General features: G+C 56.5%; 3 protein-coding genes across 3 annotated transcripts in view; 1 reads left to right on the plus strand and 2 right to left on the minus strand.

Moving 5' to 3' along the window:
* Positions 1-2548, minus strand: part of VDBG_01035 (inner centromere protein) — a gene marked incomplete at both ends in the record, with an annotated part of 4340 nt that extends 1792 nt beyond the window's left edge. The window contains 3 exons of the mRNA XM_003009306.1: positions 133-2146; positions 2217-2307; positions 2373-2548. Of these exons, the coding sequence (XP_003009352.1) occupies positions 133-2146; positions 2217-2307; positions 2373-2548 (2281 nt within the window). The remainder of the gene's footprint in view (positions 1-132; positions 2147-2216; positions 2308-2372) is intronic.
* A 567-nt stretch (positions 2549-3115) lies between these two features.
* On the plus strand, positions 3116-6887 carry VDBG_01036 (conserved hypothetical protein; the record flags this gene model as incomplete). Its single annotated transcript, XM_003009307.1, has 6 exons — positions 3116-3142; positions 3199-3239; positions 3299-3419; positions 3479-5157; positions 5233-6564; positions 6623-6887. 6 exons carry the CDS (start codon positions 3116-3118, stop codon positions 6885-6887), a joined length of 3465 nt encoding a protein of 1154 aa, XP_003009353.1.
* A 342-nt stretch (positions 6888-7229) lies between these two features.
* On the minus strand, positions 7230-8720 carry VDBG_01037 (MOSC domain-containing protein; the record flags this gene model as incomplete). Its single annotated transcript, XM_003009308.1, has 3 exons — positions 7230-7585; positions 7640-7751; positions 7803-8720. The coding sequence occupies 3 exons, from the start codon at positions 8718-8720 to the stop codon at positions 7230-7232; spliced, it is 1386 nt and encodes a 461-aa protein (XP_003009354.1).
* Positions 8721-11541: the final 2821 nt, after the last annotated feature.

Here is an 11541-nt window from a genome sequence, read left to right on the forward strand (position 1 = left end):
TGAGCTTCGTTTTACGAGGCTGTCCTGGTAGGTTTTTCCTGCTGGGGCGGGAGTTTGCACAACCTCCTGCTCTTCTGAGCCGCAACTTCTTTTCAAAGGCGGCGATCCTTTCCTGCTCCTTGCTGAACACACGAGCCTTCTCGCGCTCCTTTTCGCGAGCCTTCTCCAATTTGTCCATCTGCTCGTTCATGACGCGGGCTTCCTTCTGTGTTTCCTTTTCCTTGCGTTTCTCTTCCTTTTCCCTTTCGGTGGAGGACCTCGTTCGCTTTGCGACCGGGCGCGTGGGGCTTCCAGAGCTGGAAACAACAGGAGCATCATTTGTGGCGCGCTGGGATAGGTCGGGATACAACGAGTCAGCAGTAGTGGCCAACGTCGCAAGAGAGCTGGTTGAGGGGCCTGCATGGAAGCCAAGCCTGGTTGACGATGGCGACAGCATGGACTTGCCCTCGGCGCTGATAGCGGCACTGCTTGCCAGAAGCCCTCTGGAACTCTTGATGATCGAAGAAAGCTTGTTCTTAACCTGTTTCAGCGGGCTGTCGCGGAAGCTGCGTGATGGAGACTGGGGTGTTTGAGGACGTCCAGTCTCCGATACGGACATGAGAGCTGGGTTGGAAACGGAAATCGCCTTCAGAGGCGAGTTGATGCCTGCTGGTCTAGAGGCCGTGCCGAGCCCGGGCAGTACCGATACCGACGCAGACTTAGTGTGTCCCAACGTGCTGGTTGTTCGCTCAGGCACCGCTGGGCCACGCTGAGGAGAGGTCGAGCGACTGCCAGCTTGCCGCTGCTTGGGCAGAACAAACTCTGCGCCGCTAACCGTGTCAATTCCGTGAATGCCCTCCATAATGTCCGCCGTGTAACTTTTTGGAAGCGCAGGACGAGGACTGGATTCAATATGATCCTTCTCCGGGACTGGTGGAGGAGCAATCCACTCTTCCTCCTCCTCCTCGTCATCGTCAGGGAAAGCTCCCGGAGTAGGGGGCGCAGCTGGTTTCTTGGGCGACGATTTTGATGGTGTTTTGGCCGGGGACTTCTCTGGAGTCTTCTCCTTAGCTTCTGGCACTGATGCAACAGCAGCGGCTGCTTGAAGAACCGCGGAACTAGGGATGGACTTTGAGGGCCTGCTGGCGTTCGGTTGCGACTTTCCAAGGAGGCTGATCTGGTCTTGCAGCCTCTGAGTGTAGACCTTGTTGTGATCATCAGCGAATACCTCATCATTGGCTGTTTTGTGCGCGCCAGCAACAATGCCGTCAAGCTCCATGCCGTCCTGGTAATCGTCTTCATCATCGGTAGAGCTCAAAATATCAACGTTGCTGAGGCTCTTCCCACCAGTATGCCTGCCAAGATAGCTCTGCCGACTATCATGGCTGGGTCTTGACTGGCGCGCCCCTAGGCTCTTCTTGTGAGTCAAAGGCTCTCTAGCAGGCAGAGAAGCAAAGTTGAGGCTGCTCTTGCGAACAACGGGGCGAATGGGGCTTGAGCCCTCGGAAGGCGACTGTGCTTCGTCCGCAAGAGGGCTGTGGTCTTCTGATGGAGCGTCCGACATGGGCTCATCAAAGTGTTTGGCAGGCGAGGTCTTGAGCGGCGAGGATTTCTTGGGAGATGAGGAGTGCGCAAAACGAGAGGGGGGCGAGATGATGGGATATGTCGATGTCTGTTTCGCCGGGCTTCGTACTGGGGAAGGATTGGGAACGGGCGAGGCCATCTTTTGCGTGACATCCTTGAGCACTCGGGTCGTTTGCTCCTCGCGTGCTGTCTGGAATGTCATGGTGGGCGATTGCATCGTCTTGGTGACGGTCGGGCTTTCGTGTGTCGAGGGTTCATCGACGTGGAACGCGACGTCTTCGTTTGTGTCGGCTTCTCGAACAGGGCTGAAAGGTTGTGTAGACTGCGTCGCGTAAACATGATGGTCAACATCCACCACGTCCTGAGACTGGCTTCCATAATAGCCAGAGTCCGCTGGAAGTGCTGCATTCTTCGTAGGTTGAGGCCGCATCGACGGTAGAGGTCTCAAGGGGGACGCGATCTTGTTGGCGAGCGGCGACCTGGAGCTTGAAGCCTGTAACCTCGGCGACTGCAGGCGACCTAGCTGCTGTGTGAACGGTGTCGGCACTCCTTTCGACGCGGAGGAGAAGATATCTGAGAGAGGCTGTAACACAGTCAGCATATAAGAATAAAAATAAAAAGCCATGGTATTTGGCATGACTATCAATGCTTACAACGCGAGGTTCTCCTGTGATGACTTTTCTCGCTGTTCGAGGCGTTTTGCCCCGAAGCTTTCCGGGCGTCTTGAACATTTCGGCAACGTTACTGGGTGGTGGCATATTAGTTAGTCTTGTCGATACTAGAGAACCCAGGGATGAAGCGTGACATACATGGCATTTTCATTGAAGACGTCGGCCATGTGCTCGTTCAACCAGTCGAACTCGTTACGGACGGAGTAGGAGAACTCTTCAGTCTCAGTCTTGACAATATCTTCCGCAGAGGATCGCTCGCCTGCGATCCACGTCGCCGAACCGACGGGAACGCGCGCTCCACGCATGGCGGCCATGGTAAACAAAGGGCTTCCGAGCGGCTAGCGCTGAGGTATCGCTATGAAATGGCGGAAAGAGAAGCAATCATCGAGCGTGGTAGGTGGGAATAGGGTTGGTATAAGGTAGCCGTATGTTGATGGAGGGCGAGTGCAAGAGCTCCAATGTCGAATAGGTAGACTGGGGAGTTATGGGTGTCGAGGTTGTTGGCGCGTGGGCCCGCATCCAAGCTCCATGTCACTTTGGACCGGCATCCGCTTTGTTTTGGTCAAGAGCGAATCGGGACTAGCGTGTTGTGGTGCTCCCTTGAGATCCAATGTGTGTGTGTATGCGTGCGTGTTGGTGGGCGACACTCGATCGCGCTTGTGGGGGAAGCGAGCTGCACGTGACGCGACCTCCCCCCCTTGCTAAGGCACCTCAGTGAAGCCTCATTCATCGCGGGGCGCTTTGGTTCAGGGTCAGGCTGATAAGCCCCTTATCGCACCCGGTCGCATTTGTTTACTTTCGTCGCGACCAAGTCATCGCTTTCGCCGTGCCATCATGCCCAGCCCACACCGAGCGGAACCCGACAAACGAACAACGACAGCATGAGGGTAATCGAGGTTATCATAGACGTATGTTGAAGTGATGTTTCTCTTTCTATGCGTGCGCTGCTGTTGACACTGTGCAGGGCTTCAAGTCGTACGCCGTTCGAACGGTCATTTCAGGATGGTGAGTAAACAAACGGTCAGGAGTGACCGGAAGCCGTAACCGGCACTGATACGACGTAGGGACGAGAGCTTCAACTCAATCACCGGTCTCAATGGGTCCGGCAAGTCAAATATCCTTGACGCAATCTGCTTCGTCCTCGGCATCACGAACATGACGACAGTGCGAGCCCAGAATCTCCAGGTATGCTCTCGCGCGCCCGATGCCACCCCGCCCAGTCAGGCGCTGACCCCGCGGATCAGGACCTCATCTACAAGCGTGGCCAAGCCGGTGTCACCAAAGCGAGTGTCACCATCGTCTTCGACAACAGAGACAAGAAGAAGTCGCCGATCGGTTTCGAGGAATATGCGACCGTCAGCGTCACCCGGCAGATCGTCCTCGGCGGAACCTCCAAGTACCTGATCAACGGGCATAGGGCGCAGCAGCAGACGGTACAGAACCTTTTCCAGTCGGTGCAACTGAACATCAACAACCCCAACTTTCTCATCATGCAGGGACGCATCACCAAAGTCCTTAACATGAAGCCTGTCGAGATTCTCTCCATGATCGAAGAAGCCGCCGGCACACGCATGTTTGAGGACCGACGGGACAAGGCGTTCAAGACCATGGCAAAGAAGGACATGAAGCTGCAGGAGATCACGGAGCTGCTGCGAGACGAGATTGAGCCGAAACTCGAGAAGCTGAGAACCGAAAAGCGCGCATTCCTCGACTTCCAACAAACCCAGAACGACATGGAGCGCCTCACAAGAGTGGTCGTCGCCCACGACTATGTGAGGTGTCAGGAGAAGCTGCAGCAGTCGGCGGCAGATCTGGACGGCAAGAAGCAAAGGCAGAAGGACCTCGAACAATCGGCAGTCCGCCTCAAGAGCGAAATCTCGCATCTAGAGGAGGATGTGCAGAGGGTCCGGGCCCAGCGCGACAAGGAGCTCAAGAAGGGAGGCAAGGCGCAAGGCCTAGAGGATTTGGTCAAGAAGCACTCGAACGAGCTGGTGCGCCTTGCCACCGTCATGGACCTAAAACAGTCCAGTCTCAACGAGGAGGCTGAGAAGAAGGTCGCTGTCGAGACAACCGTGACCGAGCTCGAGACAGCTCTGCAGGAGAAGACAAAGGCGTACGAAGCCATCAAGGCAAAGTACGATACTGCCAAGGACGAAGTTGAGGCGCAGGGCCGGGAGGCAGATTCCAAGGAGGAATTGCTGCAGACATTACAGACTGGTGTCGCGTCCAAAGCCGGCCAGGAAGGTGGTTATCAGGGACAGCTGCAGGACGCCAGGAATCGCGCAACGACAGCGGCGACCGAGCAGGAGCAAGCCAAGATGAAGATTGCCCATCTCGAGAAGCGGATCAAGGAAGAGGAGCCTCGTGCGAAAAAAGCCAAGGAACAGAACGCAGGCCTTCTCAACGACCTGGAGGACCTCAAAGCCCAACAGCAGAGACTCGAAAAGGAGCTCGGCAAGCTCGGCTTCCAGCCTGGTCAAGAGGAGGAGATGTACCAGCAGCAGTCTGGTCTTCAACAACGGATCCGTGCTCTGCGTCAAGAGTCGGATGCACTGAAGAGAAAGGTTGCCAACATCGACTTCAACTACCACGACCCAGTGCCCAATTTCGATCGATCCAAGGTCAAGGGACTTGTTGCGCAGCTATTCACCCTCGACAAGGATCACACAGAAGCCGGGACTGCGCTCGAGATCTGCGCTGGGGGCCGCCTTTACAACGTGGTGGTAGACTCTGAAGTGACCGGCACACAGCTTCTGAAGGGCGGCAAGCTTCGCAAGCGAGTCACCATCATTCCCCTCAACAAGATTGCAGCTTTCAAGGCTTCAGCTCAGACTATTGCTACAGCGCAGAAGATTGCGCCCGGCAAGGTCGATCTGGCTTTGTCTCTTGTTGGCTACGACGATGAAGTGTCGTCGGCCATGGAGTACGTGTTCGGCAACACGCTTGTGTGTGCCGACGCAGAGACAGCCAAGAAGGTCACGTTTGACCCGAACGTCAGGATGAGGAGCATCACGCTTGAGGGTGATGCCTACGACCCTTCAGGTACACTATCTGGCGGCAGCTCACCCAACTCAAGTGGAGTGCTGGTCACTTTGCAAAAGCTGAACGAGCTCACCAGACAGCTGAAGGAGGCCGAGTCGACGCTGACGAGCCTTCAAGTGACCATTTCACGAGAGAAGTCTAAACTCGACCACGCCCGCAAGATCAAGCAGGAGCTGGACCTCAAGAGCCACGAGATCAAGCTCGCTGAGGAGCAGATTGGCAGCAACTCGTCCTCCTCAATCATTCAGGAGGTTGCCAACATGAAAGAGACAATCATCCAGCTGAAGAACGACATGGCGGACGCAAAGAAGCGACATGCCGAAGCCCTCGCCGACGAAAAGAGGATAAACAAGGATATGCAAGATTTTGACAGCAACAAGGACGCCAAGTTGATCGAGCTGCAGAAAGCCCTGGATAAGCTACGAGCAACACTGAGCAAGAGTGCTGCTTCGGTCAAGACGGTGCAGAAGGAGCTCCAGGGCGCGCAGCTCGACTCGGAGCAAGTGGCCGGGGATCTGTCTGGCGCCCGTGAGCAGCTGCAAGAAGTCGAGATCGCCATCAAGGCGCAGCAGCAGGATATTGAGGGCCTCGTCCAGCAACAGGCCGAGCTCAAGGACACGCATGATTCGGTGCAAGCCGAGCTGGACGATGAGCGGGCCAAGCTGCACGGGTTTGACGACGAGCTGCGGGCGCTGGAGGAAGCCACGCGGTCCAAAAACGCGCGCGTCGCGGAAGAGGGCCTCGAGATGCAGACGCTCGGTCACCAGGTGGAGAAGTTCCACAAGGAGCAGCAGTCGGCGTTGCAGACGGTCGCGTACATGGAGAAGGACCACGACTGGATCGCGGACGAGAAGGACAACTTTGGTCGCTCCGGCACGCCGTACGACTTCGAGGGCCAGAACATCAGCGAGTGCAAGGCCACGCTGCGGAACCTGACGGACCGCTTCCAGGGCATGAAGAAGAAGATCAACCCCAAGGTCATGAATATGATCGACAGCGTGGAGAAGAAGGAGGTTTCGCTCAAGCACATGATGAAGACGGTCATCCGCGACAAGCGCAAGATTGAGGAGACCATTCTCAGCCTGGATGACTACAAGAAGAAGGCTCTGCACGAGACGTGGGTCAAGGTCAACGGCGACTTTGGCCAGATCTTCAACGAGCTGCTGCCAGGAAGTTTCGCCAAGCTGGACCCGCCTGAGGGCAAAACGATCAGCGACGGCCTCGAGGTGAAGGTGTCCCTGGGCAAGGTCTGGAAGCAGAGCCTGACGGAGCTGTCTGGTGGCCAAAGGTGAGACCGCCATCAAACTTGCCCCTTTCACACAGCATGCCATGACTAACAGCTACAGGTCTCTCATCGCTCTCTCGCTCATCATGGCCCTTTTGCAATTTAAGCCTGCGCCCATGTATATTCTCGACGAGGTCGATGCGGCATTGGATCTTTCCCACACGCAGAACATTGGCCGGCTCATCAAGACGCGGTTCAAGGGGTCACAGTTCATCGTCGTCAGTCTCAAGGACGGCATGTTCCAGAACGCCAACCGCATCTTTCGCACGCGCTTCAGCGAGGGTACGAGTATGGTGCAGGCGTTAACGCCGGCGGACTTGAAATGATGATGATGATGTTCGTAAACGGCAAGATGACGATGAAGATGGGTGTCTGTACTTGTGTGGCTGCATGTCAACGGGATTTGGGCTGGCTGAGCCGGGGTCGGTTGGATACCAGGTTGGACGGCTGTAATGACTTGCGGAACGTGGCACATGACTTGATTTTGCGGGAGAGTACGATTGGGCTGGCTGAGCTGGCGAAAGTTTCTTTGTTTCAAGATATCAATGCTTGCTTCACTTCTATGGATTGGTTGCGGTGGTGCTCTATGCCTGTTGAATGCTCCATACGCATGACGCTCAGAACTCGGCCTTATCGTTTCCTTGCCCAAACGAGAAGGCTTGCACCTCTCACTGCTTGATGTACACGTGCTCACCCCGGGACTGTACATCTATCGTCATGCCGACCTCAAGCCAGCTTCGCAAATCCTCAGTCTCGCACGATTCAGCGTCCTCGAAGAGCGGGCACAGCTGCACGCCTAAGCATCCCATCTTGGGCGCTCCGGGGTCGACGTCGCGGATTTTGCGCAGCGAGCGGTCGGGCTCGACGCGGTGGCGGATGCCCGTGGCAGGGTCGACATTGGGGAGTTTGCAGCGGACGGTGCGGCACGAGACTTGAAAGCTGGCGTCCGATGTCAAGGTGGATGCGCCAGGGGTGAAGCGGATGGATTGCCAAGATTCCTCATCGTAAGCAGGAGCGCCCGTCACTTGGTGCAGAGGTCAGCGGTGTGAGGTGCAGCCCGTTGAAAGGAACAACATACCGATCAAGTTCGAGCGGAACCGTCTGACGTCCAGGTACTTGAGGTCCCCGTCTTTGGGCACCTGAGAGTCGAAATCTTGCAAGCTGCCGAGATTCATCAAGTGTAAGGGGTACTAGACATTCGTCAGCCGAATCCTCGAATCCTCGCGAGCCTGATAACGTACCGCATCCTGGAAGCCCACGGTGGGTTGGTAGCCAATCTCTTCCTTGCGCGGCGCACAGCGGAACACCTGCCGCAGCCCCAGGGGATCAATCCTGAAGAGGCCGAGCTTGTTGCTCACGCCCAGATAGGACCTGAGTTCCTCGGGCACATCGACGCCCAGGTTCAGCGCCGTGACAACGTCCTTCCAGATCTTGACCTTCTCAAATTCGTATCCCCTCTGCTCAATTTCGGCCTTGGTGGGGAACTCCACGGGCAGCAAGAACTCCCTCTCGGCCTCGGCGTACCACCCCCTCACAAGCTTGGCAGCGATGGTCTGCAACACGCCCCTTATGCCAAGATCCCTCCACGGGAAGCGCATGACGATCCACGACCCGGTGTCTTTGTCAGCCCGCGTGCCATCCTCGACGCGCGGCACGTACAGGTCGACCTTGACATTGGCGAGGCGGGCAAACTGCCGCTGCGTGATGAACTCCCAGACGTGGCCGTCCTCCTTCTCCGCCGCGTTGGCAGTCGAGGACACGGAGAAGGGCGACTTGAGCTGCGCAAAGGTGAAGAGGCGATCGAATTCGAGACCCGTGGGCAGGACGCGGGAGCGCGTGAGCTCGATGCCGCGGCACGACTTGACGGGGTAGATGGTCAGGGCTTGGAGCTTCGCCGAGGCACCGGGTGTGACGGCGGCGGCGGCAGGCCGATTGTGGGTGCGAAGATTGCTCTCGGCGCGGCCGAGGCCGAGGCGGTCGTGTGTCTGCTGTAAGGCGTCGGCCTTGGTGGCGGGAACGGGGGGGAAGAGGTAGATGATGGGGAGTAGGAAGCCCAGCAGCGTGACGAGTGGGAGAAAGAAGAAGGTGGCATCAAAGTCGAGCAGGGCAGAGAGGCCAGCCGTTGAGCCGGCACTCGGCGATGGTCTGTATGCCTCCATGCTGATGATCTAATCTGTCTCGGAATTCCCTTGCTATGAATTGGCAGAAGACGTCAAGATAAATGCGGATGTAGGCACGCGAGTGAGTCAGCAGCTTAGATGAGGACCTCTCAATTTCGAGTAGCACAACGAGGCGTCTTGCCACTTTCCTCGTCAAATCCTCAGCCACTTGATCTGACAGATCAGCCGTGCCACAGGAATTCTGGTATTCCTGATTCTTTCCAGCAGAATCGGGTTTTGGTGCCGTGGGATCATGTGTTGATAGCTTCAATTGATAGCAATTGCCTGATACTTTCAGTCACCAATCGGAGTCGCTCCCTCGGGATAGATAGATAATCCAATGTGCTTTGTCCAACCTGCTTATGTCATCCACATGCGGAACGTCCTCACTCGTCACTTGTCACACATCCACCTTCGAGACATGTCAGTCACCTGACCCAACGATGGAATCGAATCCGGCGCACACAGGGGAGGGGGAGCTTCGTCGGCAATTCCCTGGCGGCCAACGAGCACCTTGGCCACACCACATGTGCTCAGCCCCGGACGCCGGAGGCCTGAGACGGCATCTGCGTTGTGCTCTGATGCATGATCTTGTGCAGAAACTCAAATTCCTTGAAATGAAGTCCCGGTTCGTGCTTGCTGTGATGTGTCAGCAAACATGGCGAATGTACCGATTCTCACGGCAGACCGGCCGTTCCTGACCAACATTGCGCAACAGTTGGTCCTGCACAGAATCAGTAACCCCCATGTGTAGATGCTAACTGTATGGAGTTGGCTCGTCGTGCAATGGCTCAGTCAAGGAACAGGGGCCGGGGACAGAGTTCCGCCCGGATGCAGATTGCCTCCTCTGACACCTGATCGATGTGGAGGTTTCCGACGTTACTAGCACCTGACCATGTCCCCGAGAGAGAACCTGGAGCCCGAGTCCGAGCATCGCGATGTCGACAGGCGTGCGGTCCGAGAGAGTGTGGACTTGACTCGAAGATACGACAGTCTTGTTCCCGTCCTCCTTCTCCATCCTTCTCAAAACGGTCGCAATTTTCGATGGGATACGGTCCCGTGGTCACAAGTGCTCTGTAGCTCTCCTCAACCGGCCACCATGTCTGTCCGCCCGCGATGCACCCAAGCTCATTAGCCACAGCATCGCATTAAGTTCTGGCGCGGATGACACGCCATCGTACCGTGAATACGGAGAGGCCTAGCTGATGCTGCTTGCATACGATGAGTACCACCAGGGGCGGGGGGTCCAACAATAGGATCAGGACGAATATTCCACTCTTACATTGCCATACACGGACAGCATGCACCTCATCACACTGCACCTAGCCTGCATTGCCGCCGGCGCACCTTCCGATAAAATTCTGTTCAACGACCCATTATTAGCACAGTAGTAACTAGAACGAGGGATGAGGTCCTATGGCGATCGGAGGCTTTGCTTTGACGCCTGAGGGTAGCCAGTAGCTCGTTCTTGGTGCTGGACGGGTGCTGGGAGAGCAAGTGGGCGACGGGCAATCTCGGGATGATTAGAACATTGTACACTAGTTGTCAAAAACAAGAAAGAGAAAAGAACTGCTATTGGCGGCGGTGGTGTACCCATGGATTCGAATTCGAAGCCGTAGAATCGCTGTGGCTGACCCAGAGCCGGCCAACGGCATTATTAGCCGTGCACTAGAGCAGTCGAAGGAAAAAAATGCCAGCGGTGCGCTTGATGGTCACGTTCTCCATGACAAACTGCGCTTCCCTCCTTCGTCGTCATCGTCGCCATCCTGGGTAAAAGTAAACAGCTCTCACCACACATGACACTAGCCGTGTCCGTGCTCCACTGCGGAATTCTAGTGGGTGTGACACCCAAGGAGCCAGCCGGCATAATTCGCATCCGAGCATCGGCGGGCCATGTTGCCGGGTACCTTTCTGAAAGAGTGGGCGAGTGTTGTTTGAGCTAGGCAAAGTGTCGTCGTTTCGTCAAACGGTGGAGGCGTCGTAGTCTGTAGCCATGGGGAATGTTACTCTTCTCGGCGCATCGGTCAAAGGTAAATAAGCCAGAGACGGTCTAGCCGAGAAGGCTGCGGAGAGTCAGATTACCTAGGCATCTATCTACCCACAGTGGATGATTAGGTGCCTCACGTATAGATGAAGGGGAGACCACATTAGTTGGATACCAATGGTGCGTAGGTATCGCGCTTCCCGGGCCGCCACTAGGGCCGTACGCACGGCAGCATTGCACAACCTCCCAGCGCCCTGTCATGGCCTTCCCGTTCTGTGCGACAGCTGTCGATCAGAAGGCAGCTTGGTGGATGGATGGAGGACAGGGTTGTGCGGCCGCAACCTGCTGGATCGATCAATCAACACTCGAGACGAGGTAGACTAGGGCTGCGGATCCCTGGCAGCGTGCTCAGGCAGAAGGCCTGAGAAGACAAGGGAGATCTCCAGAGAGGGGGTCGAAAGAACCAGAACGGCGACGGCGACGGTGACGACCAATATGGCAGGCTGCTTGGCGATCGTGCAAGGAGTAGTTGGATCCTTTCCGGCACCCCAGGAGGTCGTGCTCACAAAGCTGCGCCTGGCGCCTGCGAAGGACGGTACTCGTGGCAAAAGGACCGAGAATTGACGCGCGTGAGGTGACGGCAGCATTGTACAGATCACCCGGGCCGCCATTGTGGTTTCTGGGATCATTGGGCCGCTGTTGGTCCGAGCATCTGGAGTTCTGGAAGGCGCGACCGCGTGCTCGTTCGGTACAATGACCCATTACAGCGGCACGAATCCTGGATACTCGGCGAAGCCGCTTCGCCTCTTTGACGCAGGAGGAGACATGCACATGAGA

Source organism: Verticillium alfalfae, genomic scaffold, assembly GCF_000150825.1.
Source record: "Verticillium alfalfae VaMs.102 supercont1.1 genomic scaffold, whole genome shotgun sequence".
Taxonomy (NCBI): Eukaryota; Fungi; Ascomycota; class Sordariomycetes; order Glomerellales; family Plectosphaerellaceae; genus Verticillium; species Verticillium alfalfae.